The following is a 21,797-nucleotide window of genomic DNA, read 5'->3' as shown; positions in this document are numbered from 1 at the left end:
GACATATGGAAAAATGCTCAACATCACTAATCATCAGAGAAATGCAAATAAAAACCACAATGAGATATCACCTCATCCCAGTCAGAATGGCTATCATCACAAGACAAATAGTAACAAGTGTTGGAGAGGCTGTGGAGAAAAAGCAAACTTTATACACTGTTGGTGGGAATACCGACGGGTGCAACCGTTATGGAAGGCAGTGTGGAGGTTCCTCAAAAAATTATGAATAGAATTACCAAATGACCCAGCAATCCCTCTCCTGGGTATCTACCCAAAAAATCTGAAAACATCTACATGTAAAGAGACGTGTACTCCAATGTTCATTGTAGCTTTGTTTACGGTGGCCAAGACATGGAAACAACCAAAATGTCCTTCCATAGACGAATGGATAAAGAAGTTGTGTTGTATATACACAATGGAATACTATTTGGCGGTAAGAAAAGATGATATAAAAACATTTGTGACAACATGGATGGATCTTGAGAGTATGATGCTAAGCGAAATAAGTCAGACAGAAAAAGCAGAGAACCATATGATTTCACTGATATGGGGTATATAAACCAAAAACAACAAAAGAACATGACAAACAAATGAGAAACAAAAACTCATAGACACGGACAATAGTTTAGTGGTTACCAGAGTGTAAGGGGGGTGGGGGGATGGGGGGTGGGAGATGAGGGTAAGGGGGATCAAATATATGGTGATGGAAGGAGAACTGACTCTGAGTGGTGAACACACAATGGGATTTATAGATGATATGATACAGAATTGTACACCTGAAATCTATGTAATTTTACTAACAATTGTCACCCCAATGAAATTTAAAAAATAGTGTATATTTTTGCCACCCTCTGTATGCCAAGTAATATATAAATTTTATGTCTTTTGATTATTTCCATATCTTAAATTGAGATATTCCTAAAATCTTGTTTTTTACTTTTAGTTGTCGGTGCTCCAGCTTCCCTCCCCAGTGCCTTGGGAATGAAGACATCAACCCCTGAGCCAAACATATTCCCAACTCATGCTATTTAGCATGAAAGGACAATCTCCTGGAAGTTACCTTCCATTTCTCTTACTTTGTTTACCACAAATTCACCATGTTCTTCTTCCCTCTACAGTTGTGAATTATCCAGAGAACTTTTCTAGAAGTTCCTCTTCAAATCCTTGAAGATTTGCACCCATAAGGTGTTTCAAATGTATATGCTAATGCACCATCTCTACACTTGACGACCAGTGAGGAGCACAAAAGTATTCCTACGTCAACAACTTGATAAATTAGATCTTTAAGCAAATGGTCTTTAAGCTGTTCTAAGTTAAGGAGTTGGCACATTCTGGTGTGTTCCGAGGACTTTATGGGATAATACCAGCTTTGTGGTGCAAAACTATTCCAAAGATGTAGGTTTAATGTGTAGGCACCTTTATGACATGACCCATTTCCAATATTTTTCAGCATTTCACCTTGCCAAATGGCATGGGTTTAGACACAAAGCAGCTACTTACCCCTTCCATGTTGAATGATATTGCTAAATAAACCTAAAAGAGTCACAATAAATGTCTGTGTCTAATGGAGAGTCTTACTCAGTCCAGCAGATCTTGTCTAGCAGCTCCTTCATCGTCATGCGGTCCCAGTCTTCTGCAAGGGGTGCCTTCCATGGAGCATCACTGGGGATCTACATTCAGATAAGGATTTGGGGTGGGGGGCATGTAATTTTCTACTTAAAAAAAAACTATTTCAAGAGTACATATTAAAAACTCTAACTTAAAGACGGAAAGTGTAAGTTTTCCAAATCCTCCAATGTTGACTTACTGCACAGCCAATGCTGTCTGTGTAGCTTACCTATTATAGACCTATAGCACGTGATCAATATTTAATTTACGATAACAGTTCCTGCATAATAAATGGAGGCTATATTGTAATTGGTCTGTTCCCAAATATCAATGACTAAGTTACCGTGTTTCCCCGAAAATAAGACCTAACCGAAAAATAAGCCCTAGCATGATTTTTCAGGATGACATCCCCTGAACATAAGCCCTAACGTGTCTTTTGGAGCAAAAATTAACATAAGACCCGGTCTTATTTTTGGGGAAACATGGTACTTACTTAGAGAGAGAATATTCATAAATTTAACTCCTTAACACGGATCAGACAGCTGTACCAAATCATGTCTAAATTGGAGTTTCAGGTCAGGTTCTGTGTGTTTTTACTTATGGGCTGCAGGTTTGGGCATGGTGGCGACTCAAAGACCCAGAGTCTTAATTTACTATGTTCTGAGGATTTTCTAGATTAGAACATCATCCAGGAAGGCTGAGTAACATATGATCTTCTCCCCCCTCATTAGTAGTATACAGCAGTCTGTTGGACCTCTCATTCTTTAGGAGTTAGAAACAAGTTCATTCATTCATTTCATAAATCATTACTGAAAGTTACTCTGTGCTACAAATGTGTTACACATTGGTGATATGTTGCATCTTCTTTCTTTAAATGTATTATGAAAAATGCAAATGTAGTCAAAGAAGCTTTAAGAAGCTTTACCTCTTGTCCCATGTCATCCATTGTCCTCCAAAGGTTGTTATGATCTAGGTAGGTAATTGGATTCCACACAGATGGGAATGGGCCCCTGAACTGGTATGATTTGCCCTGTGAGATACAAAATATTTTTAAAAGGAAACATTACTACAGTGTAAAAGTACTTAAATCTGCCAAGTAGGTAAATGCCTGCAAGCAAAATCATGTTAGTTATCAATATGTAATATACACTCAAGTGTTTCAGTTCCTTGTGGCCTCAGAGCCCTACTTAACTTTTTGGAATAGATATTTCAAACAAAATTCTGTTACCTAAATAAATTTGGTGCTACAACAAACACAATTAAAAAAGTTTCTTTCTGAATTGAAAACCTTACCATGTAAAATTTAAATGCAAGTACAGATGTGGGTTTACCTAAATAATCTCATTTGCAACAATGCTTGCTAATATCTCAGTGTCAGGAGACCTGTATACCTGGAGCATCAGAAAATTACAACTATAACATTACACAAGGTTAGAAGTGGAAGAAAATCAATCACAGAAATGCAACCATCTGTAGAAAGAGCCACAAAACAGGGCCCAGAAAAGCTTTCCCAAGGAATCAGAAGCCCTACGTCAACTAAGAAGTTCTCAGAGATCAGCAAGGTCAAAGCAGAAAGAAGAGACTACTTCCATCTCTCCTTGGGACACGTTTATTCTACATGGCTCTCCCAGCAGGGCAGGGACACCTTGACACAGAGATGAAGGAAACACATTCTCCAAGGGTAAATAATAAGACAACCTTTTAGTCATCTCTGGGAGGCTTAATTCATTGATGACAGTTAAGGGACATGCACAAAAACACTTTAGGTCCATTTGAAAACCTGAGTCAGAAACCAGGCTGTGCATTCTGACATCAACTTTCAACTGAATTGAAAAAACTCAAGGTCCACAGTTAACCAAAATCTCACAACTCTCAGTCATTCAGCAAAGATTTATCTCATATTGATTTTGCAGACAGAGAAACTGGAGTTGTGAATGAGATTTCATGTTTGTTTGTTTTTTGAGGGAAAACCATGTTTCTTTCTTTATTTTAAAATTTGTTTTCAATTACAGTTGATATACAATATTTTTTAGTTTCAGTGTACAACATAGTGACTAGACATTATATAACTTATGAAGTAATCTCGATAAGTCTATACCCATCTGACACCATACATAATTATTACAATATTTTTTACTGTATTCTCTTCTCTATGCTGTACTTTATATCCCCAAGACTATTTTTATAACTAGAAATTTGTACTTCTTAATCATGTTCATTCTTGTAGTAATTCTGTGATCTTGTTCCTCTCTCTCCAACAAGGCCATAAGATTCTCAGGGAAGAGTTATTATACAGGCTTCCATTTATTCTTATATTAGGTTCTCCAGAGAAACAAAACCAATAAGATTGTGTGTGGGGGGGAAGTGGGGAAAGGAAGGTTAATTTTAAGGAATTGGTTCAGGCAATTGTGGAGGCTTGGCAAGTCTAAAATCTGTAGGATAGGCTGGCAGATTAGAGACCCAGGGAATAGTTGCTGTTCAAGTTCAAAGGCAGTCTGCTGTCAGAATTCCCTTGGGTGAAACCCACTCACATTATGGAGGGTAATCTGCTTTATTCAAAGTCTACTGATTTAAATGTTAATCTCATCTAAAAAATACCTCACAGAAATAACTAGAATGGTGTTTGACGAAATGTCTAACTATTGTGGCCTAGTCAATCGACATAAAATTAACCATCACACCACTTAATAAACTTTATTGAGGTGTAATTTACACACAATGAAATGATTTTAAATGTATGATTTGGGGAGTTTTGACTCATGCATGCACCTGTGTAACCATCATCACAACCAAGACATAAAACAATCCCATCACCCCAGAAAGTTCTCTCTTGCCCCTTCCCAGTCAATGCCTGCCAGCTTTCTAGCCCCAGATAACCACTAATTAGCGTTCTGTCATTATAGATTGGTTTTGCCTGTTCTCGTTTTTTCTTAAAAACAGAATCATGCAATATGTATGATTCTAGGTTTATCTGTCTTCTTTTGCTTGGCATAATGTTCTTGATGTCTGTCCATGTTGCAGTTTGTTCCCTTTTATTGCTGAGTAGTATTCCATTATATGTATGTACCATGGTTTGTTTATCCATTCCCCTGTTGATAACTATTTCTAGTTTTGATCTACTGTGAATAAGCTACTATGAACATTCTTGTACAGGTCATTTTGTACATGTTTTCCTTTCTTTTGGGTAAATGCCTAGGAATGGAATGGCTGAGCTGTATTGTTGGTGTATGTGTAACTTTTTAAGTTTCCCAAGGTGGTTGTACCACTTCACATTCTGACCAACAATGTATGTGTTCTACTTGCTCCACATCCTGACCAACACTGTGGACTTTTCTTTTATGCTTTATGTTTTAAATACACTTTTTATCTTAAATAATATTATATTTACCAGAGAAGTTGCAGAGACAGTAGAGAAAGTGTCCGTATATATCTCAACTAATCTTCTCTAATGTTAACATTGTATATTACCATTGTATATTTATCAAAACCAGGAGATTGACACTGGTACATCATTATTTATGAAACTTCAGACTTCATTTGGACTTCACCAGTTTGTAGACTAGTGTACTTCTTGTGTTCCAAGATCCCATGCAAGATAGCACATTACATTTAGTCATCAAGTCTCTTTGGTCTCCTCGGGTCTGTGACAGTTTCTCAGTCTTTCCTTGTTTTTCATGACCTTGACACTGGTCAGGTATTTTGTAGAATGTCCCTCTATTTGGATATGTGAAGGTTTTTCTCATTTTTAGATGGGGGTTTGGGGTTTGGAGGAAGAATACAACAGGGCCAAAGTACCCTTCTCATCACATCATGATAGCCTTTTGACTTATCATTAGGGATGTTAACTTGATTCCTTGGTTAAGGTAGTGCGTATCAGGTTTCTCAACTGCAAAGTTACTATTTTCCCCTTTCCATGCTTGGTTCTTTGGAAAAGAGTCACTAAGTTCATCTCATCCTCAAGAGGAGATAGTGGGAAGTAAGTTCTACTTCCTAGATGGAGAGTATCCACATATTTTTTAAAAAATTCTTCTCTAAGGAAGATTTGTCTCTTTCCCCTGTTATCTATTTATTCACTCTTTTATTTATATCAGTATGGACATACATATATTTACTTTATACTTTGGGTTATAATCCAATACTACAATTATTTAATTTTTTGCTCAAGTTGTTCCACCAGTGGCCATTGTGAACTCCTGTGTCCTTTTGACATTCCCCCATCCTTTTGTTTCTTGAGCACTTGCTTCATTTTTGGCACTAGAAGATTCCTCAGGCTCATCTCTGCCCCAGCCCTAGGATCTGCCATTTCTCCAAGAAGTCTTCTGAATTCTAAAATAATCCTTTATATTTAGGTTTTCTCTTAGTCCATTCAGACTGCTATAACAAAATACCATAGACTGAGTGCCTTATAAACAAAAGAAATGTATTCTGTTTTTGAGGTTGAGAAGTCCAAGGTCAAGGCACCAACAGATTTAATGTCTGGTGAGGACCAACTTCCTGGTTCATAGATGGCCATCTTCTCACTGTGTCCTCACGTATTGGAAGAGACAAGAGCATTCTGGAGTCTGTTATATAAGGGCACTGATCTCAATTAGCAGGACTCCACCCTCATGACCTAATCATCTCCCAAAGGTCCCATCTCCTAATATCATCTCGTTGTCATTATATGCAGATCACATGATACTATATATAGAGAACACCAAAGATTCCACCAAAAAACTATTATAACTGATAAATGAATTTAGTAAAGTAGCAGGATATACCATGATGATGAAGAAGAAGACAACCTTTACCCTTTTATGTATTCATTTACTGACCGTGCTTGAGGTAACAGCTTACTCAAATTTATAAAAGTGATTATTCTTTTATAATATTAGGGAAAGCTTCTGATAAACACAGGAAAGAGCTATTATTAGACCCATAAAAACTCAAATCTTCAAGCTTCGGGGAATAAGTAAAGAGGGAATATCTAAATTTATTTTACATAACCAAAGGCACTGTAAGAGCTCTGTGCCTCAGATTTGGCACTTGTAGAAAAACAGTCCAGTGATTGTTACTATTTAGAACACTGTCCAAGGAGGCCTGTTTTCCTGAAGAAGTCATCAGAAGACATCAGAGTAAGTCAGTCCCCAGTTCAGGGTGCTCCTGTGTTACAAAGTCTAAATACATACAGCATTTTTGTTTTAACTTCACTACAGAGCCCTTTGAGGTAGGCCCAGCAGAAGTTATTTCTTCCTTTTATAGGAAAAAAAAAATAAAGCTCACATAAATTTAAAGGACTAGTTCGTGACCTCACAGCTCATGAGTGGAAACTACTGGAAGTTCAATTTTATTTACGGTAGTTGCCAAGGTCACAAGTGGGTGGGTGGGGGATGGGAATGTCTGGCAAATCAGCACAAACCATCCATTAGAGCTGTTAAGCATATACTGGTGAATAATATTAAAATCTCTGTGATATAAATTAAGTGTCCATAGCAAGCACCATGAGAAAGAGACACCACCCCAGGGATTCTGGGATTTGAGAGCAAGGTACGTTATCCTATAGGCTCTCTAAAAGAATAGTGGAAGGAATTTAGGGGCAAACAGATGGTACACAGGAGTTCAAAGCAGCTCCAAGCTCTTCAGGGCTCATTTCAGGGAGGGTGGGCACTTGTGGAGAGGTAAGGATGAAAGGCATACATCCCTGCTGGTGGGGAGAAAGCAAAACCTGGAAGTTATTCTTCATATAAATGTTATATATCACATCATACATATATACATATACACATGTATGTATGTGTTTATCCTTATAGAAATTTTAGATGACAAAGAAAACTAGAAAGAAACAATAAGCATTCATAATCCCACCAAGTAGAACTGTATCATGGCCATTAACATTTCAGCATGTTTCATTCATCTTTTCATATATTTTATACATTCTACAGTTGAGGTCTTATTGTATACACTATTATTGTCCTGCTAGTTTCCAGTGAATGTTGCATCCTAAAACATTTCCCATGTCATTCATTTATTTATTAGGGATACTTTCCTTATTATTACATACAATTCCATAATGTGCACAGAACAGTAGTTCTCCAACTGTGGTCCGAGGACCCCTTAGGGTACCCTAAACACATTCAGGGTGTTTATGAGGGCCTCCCCTTTCCAACCACACGTGAGGGAAGATTTTCTTCATGTATTTCAACCAAAACAACACTTTGCAACAGCTTGAAGGCCAACGCAGATATGAGAATCCAGCTGTCTCCTATCAAGTCAGATGTGAAATAGATATGCAGAAATGTAAATTAATGCCACTCACTAATTATTTTTTTAGAAACTTTTTTTTCATAAAAATATGTTAACTTGCAATAGGGTTTCTGTTATTTTAGGAGAATTAATAGATATTGTTAACAATTCTCAGTTCCAATTCTTAATAAGGGAAATACAATGAGCAAAAGCTCATTGAGGTTCTCAATAATTTTTAAGGATGAGAAGCACTGGAATAGAACTGCAGAAGGAATGTAGGATGGCTTTTAAGAGGCCAACAGAATTGATTCAAACGGGCTCTGAAAATTGATAGCTGTGTGAGTACAGGCAAGTTGCTCAACATCTGTGTATTCTTATATTTAGATTTGGAATAATGGTACCCATCTCACAAGGTTATTGTAGAAATTAACTGAGATTATACAGGGCAAACAGGATGTGCTCACTAAATGGATGTTGCTGACAGTTCTGTAATCATGATGAATGTCCCATCATTTATATACCACTTATTACCCATAAACCATGTCCACATTTTTTATTAATCCTCTTTGGATACATTCCTAGAATCAGAATTCCTGCCATGAAGATTTATGTTTGATTTTTTAAAGCAGACTTGCTGAAAACAGCAACCAACTTGATCATCACACAGCCTTATTTTATACCTCGTGAGCCTCAGCAGGCTCAGTAAAAATTAATCTGAAATCTGCCTTCTGGATTCCCCACCTAGTAAGTGGGCAAGCAGCCCTCAGAAACAGGCTGGCTTGGAGACATGCACATCACTAATGTCAACTTCAATGCTCCAGATTTCCTGCTCTTCTCCTGACCACTGTTCTCTGGAGCCAGGCCCCACACACTAATTTATGTCCCATATGGTAAGCCCCTTTGCCAACTTAGTCCCAATACTGACCCTTGTCTCTACCAATAGAAAAAAGTAGTCTGGCCCTTCTTAGCTCTGGCTCCTCAATAGTGACCTTTTCCTCTCAGGTTTTTCCTCTGCTATTCAAGGAAATCATGCTTTCCTCACTGTGTGGGGCTGGAGTAGGCCGTCCAGACCTAGAACGCAATCATTTTTACAGCTATCAGCAAGGACTATGCTTGGGCCATAAAGATTTACTTTTGATCTCTAGTTCTAGTTTGGAAGAAAAGAAACTTAGTCCTTCCCATGGATGAGGAGGGAAGGCAGTCCAGCAAGCTGTACTTAAGCAAATGTTTTTCTTTCTCTGTGTTCACATTTCTAAACACCCAGAGCTGGCATTGATACTGTCTTCTGTTTGCATCATCACATGGGTGAAGCTGGAGGGAGGGTCAGGCAACAGTGGCAATGTTTTCGGAACTGGCCAGTAGCACTGAAGCACATGAAAGACTGGAATTGTCCATGTAGGAAAACATAGGGAAAATGGGGGTGGTAGTGGCTAAGAAACTAGGCAAAGCCCTGCAGGAATAATAACAAACAAAACAACAACAGCTAACATTGAGTGTTTAGTCTGTTCAGGCCTTGTTCTGTGAACTCTACTTGTGTTGATTTATTAATCTTCACAACAACTTTTTCAGATGGAGAAATTGAGGCATAGAGAGATGAAATAAGTATTTGCCCAACTAATAAGTGGCAGCAGGATTTAAATTCAGACATTCAAAGGCCTATGCTCTTGATCATGAAGCTTCCCAGCTTCTTAATTATAATTATCAATATTGAACATCATTTGTTGAATACTATGCTAAAAGTTTTAATTATTTAATTTTTACAACAACCCAGTCAGTAAACTGCTAATTGTGTGTTTCATTTTACAGATGAGTTCTGAAGCACAGAGAGGTTGAGTACTTTATTCAAGGTCACACAGCTCGTATGCAGTGGAAACAGAATTTGACCTCATGTTTGTGTATTCAGAGTTCAAGTTCCTACTTAGGTCTCTGCTCTATGAGCCACTAATCAGTTGGTTTAAAGATGGTCTCTGGAAGGTATTTAAGATCAAGTAACCACTTGAGATTCTTAAAAAACAGGTAGAAGCTAAGGATGGGTTTAATGACCAGCCAGATATTTTCTGTGGCTGTCCCTCCTATTCCCAGGCAAGGACCAGTCCAGCTCATCTTCAGATGGCTGCCACATTAGTTCATTCACTCATTCATTCATTCAACAAATATTCTTGAGCATCTCCTATGTACCTGTCACTCTTCCAGGCTCTGGAGACACAGTAGTGAGTGACAACAGACAAAAGTTTCTGCTGTTAGGTGTAAAACAAAATACACTAACAAGACAAGCACGACACAAAATAAATAAGGAAATCATGTAGTATATTAGAAGGTGATAAGTGCTATTAAAAAAGAAGGCAAAGAAGTGTTGGCGGTTTAGAGTTGATTGCAATTTTTAGTAAGTGGTCAGAGAAGACCTCACTCAGAGGTGATATTTGAGTGAAAAGATAAAAGAGGAGAGAAAAGAAACCATGTGACTATCTAGGGGGAGAGCCTTCAGGCAGAGGCCCCAGCAAGTGGTCTGAGATGGGAGTATAAATAGACTGTACAAGGCATGGGAAGGAGGCAGCTTCATCCTATTTCTACTTCTACAGTAATGTCCCCTTGCTCACTGGAATACATCTAGGCTCTGACCCTGGTTCTCAAGGTTTCCAGAGAAGGTGGTTGCCAAGAGATGGCCTCTGTGCTCTGGTCAGGCAGTTTCCCTGATCTCAGCAAGTCAGCTTCACCACTGCATTATTGCTGCATATTCCCTCGAAGGCTCTTTGCCTTTTAATTTCCATCAGTGCAAAGCTTAAACCATTTCCTATGCCCAGCTCAAGATTCAGCTTCTTCAAGAAGCCTTCCAAAATTCACCTCACCCTTGGTCAGTGCTCTAAACATAAAGTTCACTCATTTTGAGTCCCTACCATATTAGCTTGTACTTGCCCAGGTTATCTTGATACTATTCTCTACGTATTCCACTCGTGTTTCTCTTCTCTCTCCAGCTCTTCAGGAAAGGAATCAATCATGTGCATCTTTCCATAATGCTTAAGAGTGTTATATATTTGATTGGTGTCTGACAAGTATTGGATGACTGGATGGATGGACAGATAGATGGGTGATTGAATGAACAGTGCTATAGACTAAATGTTTGTGTCCCCCCCCAAAATTCATATGTTGAAACCCAACACCCAGTGTGATGGTATTTGGAGGTGGGGTCTTTGGGAAGTGATTAGGTCATGAGAGCTTCCTCATGAATGAGATCAGTGCCCTTATAAAAGAGACTCTAAAGAGCTTCCGTCATATGAGGACACAGCAAGAAGACGGCAACACCAAATCTATTGGCACCTTGATCTTGGACTTCCCAGCCTCCAGAACTGTGAGGAATAAATGTCTGTTGTTTATAAGTCACCCAGTCTATGATATTTTGTTATAGCACCCCAAACTGACTAAGGAAAATAGTATTTAAATAAGAAGAGGAATTCTTCTGGGCCTGAAATAGAGTCTCACTTAATGATTTCTAAACACAATCAAAATAAATTTCTTCTGAAAAAATTTAAATACGTGTTTAAACTAGGAAGCTGAAAATTGTAACTCTTTCCCCAAAAGACCTCATCAGTGTCGTTGTCCTCTTTATTATCATAATATGTTGTAAATACACCTGCCAAGAGAGACAGACCTGAATTTCACAGGGGAAAGTCTCCAAAATTAGCCCATACAGTTTCTTCAAAGAATAAGAGTGTGTTGAAAAGGATGCAGGGTTCTGTGTCCCTAATCCTCTGCTGCTTACATCAGCCATTTCCAGTCATACCACATTGCAAGCCATCAGGACACACCATTGATGCCAAGAGGTTGTTTTCAAAGCCAAATAATGCCCACAGCTAAAATCCATTTTCCTATGCCAATTTTTTCATTCTTTCAATTTGTAGACACATCAGTGTTTATTTGATCAAATAGCACAGGCATCTAAAATATCCCAATAAATATCATCTCTTTATTTAGAGGAGGTAACTTTGAACATCCCCAACATATTGCCCAACATGCACCAGCACTAGTAAAATTCCAGAGAGCTCTGGCCTTGAATAACGCACTTTTCAAAAATAGAGACAGCTACCCGGCAGCTATAGCTTTTTCAAGAGAAATTTTGGCTCAAACAGAAGGCTGTACTATCACAATGCTAGAGATTATAAGAAAGCCGAAATCTTAAAGCAGTGGTTCTTGCCCTTCTCTGGTACAAGCACCCCTCTGATAATCTGTTGAAAACCATGGAGTCTCTCCAATAAAGTGCACACATACAAACAACTCTGTACATAAAACCGGGGAGTGTACCTGAAGCTTATCTTGGGCCCTTACCTAAGAGTCCAGGGATTTGAGGTTGGGAAAGTTTGATGACAATACCAAGTGTTGGTGATATTAAAGAGCAAACAGTACTCTCATACCCCACTAATGGGAGCATAATGCAGTATAACCACCTTGGGAAACTGTCAGTATCTACCAAAGCTGCACGTGCACATAGCTTATGACCCACTTCTAAGTATGTGCCCAAGAAAATGTTCTCCAAACACATACACAAGAATGTGAAATTTTCATTAACATTAGTATGCATAAATAGAGTTATAGTCCCACAATGTAACATTATACAGCAATGAGAGTGATCTGCAACCACTCATAAATAAAAATTTGATACTGTGTTCATCTGAAACCATGTTTAGAGGCCAGAGGAGATTCATAGCAAAGAGTAATGATGCCAAGAGGGTAGCTATGCCTTAATCACATATCTGGAAGATGTTCGTGGTAAATTCTTTATTTGTGAAGTCAGGTCACTGTCCCATGGTGATTAACTGAAACACCACCAAGTGTTTCTTGACAACACTTATCACTGACCACATGGAGTTTCAGGCTAGTGAGAGGGAAGGGACCAGTGTAAAACAGGTGCTCTTCTTCTTTTAGGCTAGGGCCATGTGCCGTGGGGCAGCATAAATGTTCTGGGAAAGGACTGCGCTCACCCAAGTGTGTATACAGATGATTATTAGAGAAGACTCTTGTACCCATGTAGAGGCCAGAGAAAGAACTTAAGCATCAGTGCCTTTAAGAATTATGGGGTCTTTGGCATAAAGCACTGCTTAATTTCTAGGCCATGCCTAATACAACTACATTTTAGTAGCACCGACCATGTGCATTGTACTTCTCATATATCATACTTAACCCTCACAAGTCTTTTGTGGGATAGGTGCTGTTATTAGCCTATCTTATAATAACAGCTTTATTGAGACATAATTCATATACCATAAACTTAATCTGTTTTTTATTGCAGCAAAATATACATAACATAAAATTACCATTTTAACCATCTTTAAGTGTATAATTCAGTGCCATTAAGTACATTCATAATGTTGTACAATCATCACTACTATCCATTTTCAGAACTTTTCATGATCCTAAATAAAAACTTTCGTACCCATTAAACACTAACTCCTCATTTCCCCCTCCCATTAGCCCCTGGTAAACTCTATTCTATTTTCTGTCTCTATGAGTCCTATTATGTCCCTATTCTAGTACCTCATCTAAGTGAATTTTGTGTCTTATTACACTTAGAATAATGTTTTCCAGGTTCATCTATGTTGCAGCACATACCAGAATTTCATTTTTAGGGCTGAATAATATTTCATTTTATGGGTAGACCACATTTTACTTATCCATCCATCTGTTCATGAACATTTGGGTTTCTTCACTTTTTGGCTATTAGAATATGGTACATGAATATTTGTGTTTTAATTCATTTTACAGATGAGGAGAGTGAGTCTTAGGATAACAACTTTTCCAGGATCACACAGCTAATAAGGGGGGGTTCAAATTCAGCCCTGCTTAAAGTCAAGCTAGTTCCCCAGCTCATGTCACCTCTCATGCAGCAGGAGATCCAAGATCTGAATAGTCACTGGTGCATGGGCACCAACATGGCCACCTGATGGCCATTCTATTCTGTCTTCTTAAAGTCCTACGGACTTTAAAATCCGTAGGCAGCGACACAAAGCAAAAGATAACTATCGAATTAGCACCAAAACTGTATTTAGCTAAACAATGAAGAGAATCAAAATGGTCTTACTGATAGGCTTGGATAGACCCAGGAAAAAATCTCTAGGCATCATGCTACTAGCACTTGGACAATTTTTTCTTTCATTCAGTAAAACTGTATAACAACAAGGTATGAAACAGGTACCATGTAATACTCTGAAGTTACAAAAATAAAATAAGACATAGTCCCAGGTTCAAAGAGCTCCAAAGTCTAGTTGGAGAGGCAGGTCCATAGAAACAGAGAATTACAGCACCATAATTATAACATGGCACATGGCTGGTTTCATGGCATCACCTGGCTACATGGCTGTGTATTGCAAAGCCCCTTAATAGAAGCCCCATCTTTGGGTATAAGGGAGCTATTTCATGGAGAGCACAGTCAGCAAGATCCATGACTGCATCTATCTTATCCCAGACACCCCTACACTTCTCTATCCAGAGCCATTCTGTTAGGCAGGTGGTAAGGTCTACAGAAACCTCAATAAGTAAAACTTGGCCTAAAACCACTAAAGAGTGGACTATCCAAGTGGTCGATGTGGTGGACGCTGTGATAAGCTTGCCCATATCCCCATTCAGAACAAAGGAGTTATTTCTTCAGCTGCTAGGAGTGTTCCTGGCAGTCAGCCCTTGATTTTTAGCCCCCTTCAGGAATTACCCTAGCAGCAGAAAAACCATTTTGCCCAAGGTCAGGCTGCCTTCTCCAGGCAACCCACTTCCAATGACTGATTGATGTGAGGGGACATTCCATCTTCAGAATCCCTTGCAACGTTGTCTAAGGCTACCAATGAAATTACATTACAGTTTGACTACTCCCTCTGTTGGCTCCTCCCCATTTCCCCTCTTATCCACAGCTGTTGATCCTCAGAGCACCCCCTAATAACCCTCTTGAATGGTAATCTCCATCTCAGAGTCAGCTTCTTGGGGAATTCCACCACAATAGCCGTTCATTGGAATGGGCACACCAGACTGTAGCAATGTCTAAAGAATCTCAATCCCAGGGCTCTGGAGTGGTCCAAACCTCACGAAAATCTTGCAGACCCAGGCATAATAGGACCTCAAATGAAAATAGGGTGTTTTCTTTTGGGAGGATTGGTGGGGAGTTCCCAATCTTCTTCTTCTCCACAATCTTCACCAACAACTTGCTAAAGGAAATGAGAAATACAGCAATAGCTGCTACAAATATACTCAGACTGAAAGGGAGAAATTGAGAGAAAAATATTTTGTAATCAAATCTAAGGCCTACAAGGCAAAGCTCATTTTTACATCTTAGGTGATAATTTTAAAATCCCATTAATGTTCATAAAAAGGTTTCTGCCAGGAGCAAGAGTGAATTTACCATCTTAAAAATGTCTCCAGGGACCTTAAAAATAAAAACAACACCAATAAAAAAAACCTCATATTATATGTTTTTGAGTTATTTAGGAAAGGACCTTGGATTTCAAATTCACATGATTTCCAAATTCTGATGAATAAGTCTAAATATTGAAATCTTCTCCTCCATGCATTTAAACAAGCTCTGCTAGCTACATTAGCTTACATGTAATTTTAAATTAGAGAAAAGAACACTTTAGTTTCACTAAAACACTTCATAAAATCCTCCATAATTTACACAAAAGATAGTTTCCCCAGTTCTAATATTCTAGTTTAATTAATAAATTTGATGTGGCTTTTCACAGACAAAAATATAAAGTGCTTGTTAAAATACCCATTATTAAAAAGTTGTAAAATTTCATGCTCCTACAGATATGTTACGGTTTGGAAAATTTTACTACAGAAGTGTGATACTGTGATAATATATATAATTAGTCTTTGTCCCCAGTTCCTGGCACAGGATTTTCTAAAACCTTTACAATTTTCTCAGTGATAGGGGTGGGAGGAGTATCTTTTATTATTTATAACAAGCCCCTTTTAACCCTACCTGAGTTTATAATAAAGTGACTCTTTTGGGGCCCCTAGGTGACTTCAAGATGGGAGTTGATTGCCAGAGGAACCAACCATGTGATTAGAAGCTTGGAACTTTCAGCCCTACCCCTGGACCTATTTATGCCAACATAGTCAAACCTCCATAAAAACCCCTAAACAGGAGAGTTCAGAGAGCTTCCAAACTGGTGACCAAGAACACATCCACATGCCTGGAGGGTAGTATACCCCAAACTCCATCGGGACAGAAGCTCCTGTGCTCAGGACCCTTCTGAAGCTTGTGTTATGTACCTCGTCATCTGGCTGTTCATCTGTCTCCTTTATAATAAAGCAGTAGTAGTAAGTAAACTGTTTTCTCTGAGTTCTGTAAGCTGTTTTAGAAAATTTTCTAACCTGAGGAGGGTGTCCTAGGAACATCCGATTTATAGCCAGTCAGTCAGAACAGGAGACCTGGAATTTGCTACTGGCATCTGAAGTGGGGGCAGTTTTGTGAGACTGAGTCCTTAACCTGTGGGGTCTACACTAACTTTGGGTAGTTAGTGTCAGAATTCAATTGAATTGTAGGGTACCTAGTTGGTGTCCAGACGGTTAATGAATTAATGGATTGTTGTGGGGGAAAAACCCCACACATTTGGTGTCAGAAGTGTTGTAAGTAAGAAATAGATCATATTAAGATGTAAAGTGGATGGGTGAAAAGGGGAAGGGATTAATTAAGATGTACAAATTGCCAGTTATAGAAACAATCATGGGGATGTAAAGTACAACACGGGGAATACAGTCGATAATATTGTAATAACGAAGCATGCTGTCAGAAGGGCACTACACTTAAGGAAGTGATCACTTCCTAAGTTATATAAATGTATAATAATCACTATTTGTACACCCGAAACTAATATAATGTTGTAAGTCAACTGTAAAAAGAAGATGTAAGTGATATTTAGGTGATTGAATTGTGGGGAAGGAAAGAAATAAAACCAAACACAATCGTCTTAGCAAAAACTGGACACTCGGCTTAACCATAACATTGAAAATCCTTATTTTGGATTATTCAAACATCAGAAAATACTTGAAAAAGATACATTTTTATGCTGACATGCATACTATTAGAGGTAAGAGCACAGCTTGTCATGTTCAACACACCACCAGGTAATCATGTGAACTCAGGCAAACAACTTCAACTACTGGGCCTCTGTATAAGGTAGATGTAAATAGAATCACTATCATGGTGTTATTGCTGGCAATCAGTGAGATGATACATACATATCTCCTATCAGAGTGCTTTGCACATAGTAAATGTGTAAATACTGACTAATATCATTACTCTTCCTATACTTTTTTTTTCTACAAAAGGTATTGCCAACTCTCATTGAGAGGTTCAGAGCATTGGCTCAAGACACAGACTAAGTGTATGACCTTAGGTAGAGTTATTTTACATCTCTGACACTTTCATTATCTGTAAAATCTGGGGGAAGGCACAGGGCTGGGGTGAGGATTAATTAAGATAATATATATAAAGTGCTTAGAAAGATTCTATTGTTATTATTTTAACAGATACCTCAAAGCCCCTTTATGAACACATCGAGAGCTCTCTAAGTCCTCTAGGGAAATTCCACTGTATGAGCCCAAGGATGACTCTGTAGGCAGAAGGTGCAAAGCTTTTGCCCTTACAGCATCACTCAAGCATGCTGGTATTTACCAGCAGAAAACTCAATCTCCAACTGCTCACCCCTGCATCCCCTTGTCAGGGAAGGTGTTCATCCAGTCACCTTTATCAAGCCCTCTCTGAACCTCCAGGCTGGACCCTGAACTCCAGCCTCAGAGAGCAGCTCAGCTAATCCCAAACAACTGCACCATTTTCCTAGCACAACTGTAGTTTCACTGGGGTCACAGGGCCAGACGACATGTGTGTCCCTAGTCTTTCAAAGATATTATACAAATGCTTTTGATGTCCCTAAACTATATAGAGTAATGAGAAGATGAAAAAGTTTGTGTAACCTGGGTACAAACATAGTACAATATAAAGAGGAGAAGAGGATATTAAGACTTCTAAAATAAATGACTTTTCTCAAATGGGTTTCTCCTCAGCTGTCAATTATTATAATCTTTGGGTTACCAGTCTACCACTTTGAAATTTGAGAATATGTGATGATCTGAGTCTGCAAACAATTGTATCTATAAAAAGTAATTTATCAAAAAAAAAAAAAATCCCCTCCTAAGGGGTTGCTCTACCACATAAGACTTTTAAAATGGTGAAAGTACTTTATATTTATAAAGTCATTTTATATATTGTCATATTTAATTTCCATGGCAACACTAAGAGATAAAAAACTAATCATCCCACTTTACAGACTAGAATTGAGGCTTATATGAAGCAGTAAATTACATGCCCAGGGTCCACACTGATGTATCGAAAGCCCAGGACTTCAACAGAGACCTGTGACTCCAGAGTTAGTCTGCCTAACTCTACAGAGAGGTCCTCACAAGATGAAAATTCATATCCTTGAATGTATCCAACACAACATGTATTCTACTCTGCACTGAATAACTCACCCAGTTCCAAAGTTGGCCTCTGATTAATGGTGGTACAGATACAACTTTTCACTCCATAATTGCTTGGGGAAAATATTTACTTTCTGTAATGGTACAAACCAAATGATAATTCACTTAAATGAGTGAGAAGATTCCTCCCAAAGAAATTCAATACTTTGAAATAAGAACTCCACTTTGAAATAAATTAAAGGAGACTTTATGCATAAATAGAAAGGTTTCCTTGGGCCTCAGAAGGAGCTTTGCTGCTATGAACATTAATCCTTAGTGGTGAAATCTGTTGATTTAGGGACAGTCACTTGCTGACATGGTGAGTGGGTGCTGGGTGGATCTTGATTGGAAAAATATTCTGGGGTGTAGTAGAGAAATGACATGGTAGGAGAAATCTGGAGTGAGATTCAGATAAAGGAAAAGGCAAGACTGGCAAAGAGGAAACTTGTGAATTTTACATGCTAGGCACCCTGGAGACACATTAGAGAATTAAAACTTTGCCAACTGGACTAAGATAAAAGGGATATCCCAGAGGCCTCTGCATATTTGAAATAATTAATTTTCACAAAAAAGAGTTTTCAAAGAAGTCACTTAAGGGTACTTTTCTTGTTTTAAAGTTTATTGGGGTGACAATTATAGTAAAGTTACATAGATTCAGGTGTACAAATCTGTAATACATCATCTATATATATCACATTGTGTGTTCACCACCCAGAGTCAATTCTCCTTCCATCACCATATATTTGACCCCCTTTACCCTCATCTACCACCCTCTTCCCCTTTCTCTCTGGTAACCACTAAGCTATTGTCTGTGTCTATTAGTTTTGTTTCTTCATTTGTTTTGTCTTGTTCTTTTGTTGCTTTCAGTTTTATACACCACATATTAGTGAAATTATATGGTTCTTGATTTTTTTTCTATCTGACTTATTTCGCTCAGCATAAACATCTCAAGATCCATCCATGTTGTCGCAAATGGTGCTATTTTCTATATTTTCTTACGGCAGGATAGTATTCCATTGTGTATATATACCACAACTTCTTTATCCAATCATCTGTTGAAGGGACACTTTGGTTGTTTCCATGTCATGGCAACCGTTAAATAAGCTGCAGTGAACATTGGAACACATATATCTTTACAGATAATGTTTTCAGATTTTTTGAATAGATACCCAGGACAGGGATTGCTGGTTAGTATGGTAATTTTATTCTTGGAATTCTATTCTTAATTTCTTGAAGAAACCTCCACCATGGCCTTCCATAGCAGCTTGCACCAGTCTGCATTCCCACCAACAGTGTATGAGGGTTCCTTTTTCTCCACAACCTCTCCAACACTTGCTACTATTTGTCTTGTTGATGATAGCCGTTCTGACTGGGGTGAGGTGATATCTCATTATGGTTTTTATTTGCATTTCGCTGATGATTAGTGATGTTGAGCATTTTTTCATATGTCTAATTTGCCATTTGTATGTCCTCTTTGGAGAAATGTCTCTTCAGGTCCTCTGCCCATTTTTCAATTGGGTTGTTGTTTTTTTGTTGTCGAGTTTCATGAGTTCCTTGTATGTTTGGATATTATCGGAGGCACTGTTGCAAAAATCTTCTCCCATTCAGTTGGTTGCCTCTTTATTTTGTCGATGGTTTCTTTGCTGTGCAGAAGCTTTTAAGTTTGATATAGTCCCATTCGTTTATTTTAGCTTTTACTTCTCTTTGACTTTGAGGTCAAATTCATAAAATGATCTTTGAAACCAAGGTCCATAAGTTTAGTATCTATGTTTTCTTCTATGCAGTTTATTATTTCAGGTCTTATGTTAAGGTCTTTGATCCATTTTGAGTTAATTTTGGTACATGGTGACAGATAGCAGTCTAGTTTCATTCTTTTGCACATGGCCTTCCAATTCTCCCAGCACCATTTATTGAAGAGGCTGATTTTTCTCCATTGTATGTTTTTGGCTTTTTTGTCGAAAATTATCTGTCCATATTCATGTGGTTTATTTTGGGTTCTCACTTCTATTCCATTGGTCTGTGTGACTGTTTTTCTGCCAATACCATACTGTTTTGATTATTGTTGCCCTAGTATAAGCTGAAGACAGGAAGCATGAAACCTCCAGCACTGCTCTTTTTTCTTAGGATTGCTTTGGCTATTCAGGGTCTTTTGTGGATCCATGCAAATATGATGACTTTTTGTTCTATTTCTTAAAAAATGCCATTGGGATTTTGATGGGGATTGCATTAAATCTGTATATTGCTTTGGGTAATATGGCCATTTTAACTATGTTGATTCTTCCAATACATGAACATGGAATGTCTTCCCATTTCTTTGTGTCTTCTTCAATTTCTTTTAAAAATGTCTTATAGTTTTCAGTGTGTAGGTCTTTCACATCCTAAGTTAAGTTTTTTCCTAGGTAGTTATTATTTTTGTTGCAATTGCAAAGGAATTGTTTTTTTATTTATTTCTTTTCTAAGATTTCATTGTTAGTATATAAGAATGCAATGGACTTTTGTACGTTGATTTTGTAGCCGGATAACTTTACTGTATTCATTTATTGTTTCTTTTTTTTTTTTTTTTTTTTTTTAGAGGAAAAACAAATTCATTTTATTTAGAATTAAACTATTTTCTTTGTCCTTGCTTATCATATCAAAATTAGTGTAAGTGATGACATTTAACGGTGAAGATAAGATATACAAACCAAGCAGGAAACAATGAAACTGTGATAAGAGGGCACAATTAATAATGTTATCTTTTGAGAAAAAAGTGAAAATAAGCTACAATTTTAGATAATGGCAAATTCATGACAGTATTCACCCTGTTACAATTCCTGAAACAGTTGTTTGACTAGGTGTTCAGGGCAAAAAGATCCCACCGCAGTCGGAAACACAGTTCCAAGAGGCTTTGTACAAAAATTGCCCCACAGTAAACAACTTAAATATTTTCTAACAGGTGATCATGACCATATTGTTTTGAGTAAACAGACATTTTGTGCCTGGTATTACCAATGATTCTTAGTTGAATGAAGAGAGCTTAATGATCGAACTATGCAGCAAGAAGATTTGCACCTACACTTACTGTTAAGGACATACATACTTTGGTTTTTGCTTGATGATACCTATGAAAAACCAGGCCCATATTTTTCAAGAGGTACAAATAGGGCAATTAGAGGGGTGGTAGATGAGGGTAAAAGGGATCAACTATACGGTGATGGAAAGAGAACTGACTCCGGGTGGCGAACACACAATGCGATACATAGATGATGTGTTACGGCATTATATACCAGAAACCCATGTAACTCTACTAACAATTGTCACCCCAATAACTTCTAAATAAAAAAAATAAAAAAAGATATAGGGCAATTAGGTTAGCTGAAAAAACAATGCTGAGCAATAAAACACATTTGAATTTAAAGTGATATTCTTCTACCTGAGGATTAGGATTCCATTAGCAATGACAAAATAAATAAATTGATTAATTAAGCATA

At 37.9% G+C, this 21,797-nt stretch overlaps 1 protein-coding gene across 1 annotated transcript in view; it reads right to left on the bottom strand.

The window, feature by feature from the left end:
• Positions 1-21,797, bottom strand: part of MAOB (monoamine oxidase B) — a 161,618-nt gene that overhangs the window by 43,942 nt on the left and 95,879 nt on the right. The window contains exons 4-5 of the mRNA XM_033115752.1: positions 2,534-2,638; positions 1,579-1,670 (exon numbers count right to left, since the gene is read on the bottom strand). Of these exons, the coding sequence (XP_032971643.1) occupies positions 1,579-1,670; positions 2,534-2,638 (197 nt within the window). The remainder of the gene's footprint in view (positions 1-1,578; positions 1,671-2,533; positions 2,639-21,797) is intronic.

Source organism: Rhinolophus ferrumequinum, chromosome X, assembly GCF_004115265.2.
Source record: "Rhinolophus ferrumequinum isolate MPI-CBG mRhiFer1 chromosome X, mRhiFer1_v1.p, whole genome shotgun sequence".
Taxonomy (NCBI): domain Eukaryota; kingdom Metazoa; phylum Chordata; class Mammalia; order Chiroptera; family Rhinolophidae; genus Rhinolophus; species Rhinolophus ferrumequinum.
The sequence above is the reverse complement of the archived record's forward strand: the minus strand, read 5'-3'. Positions and strand labels throughout refer to the sequence as shown.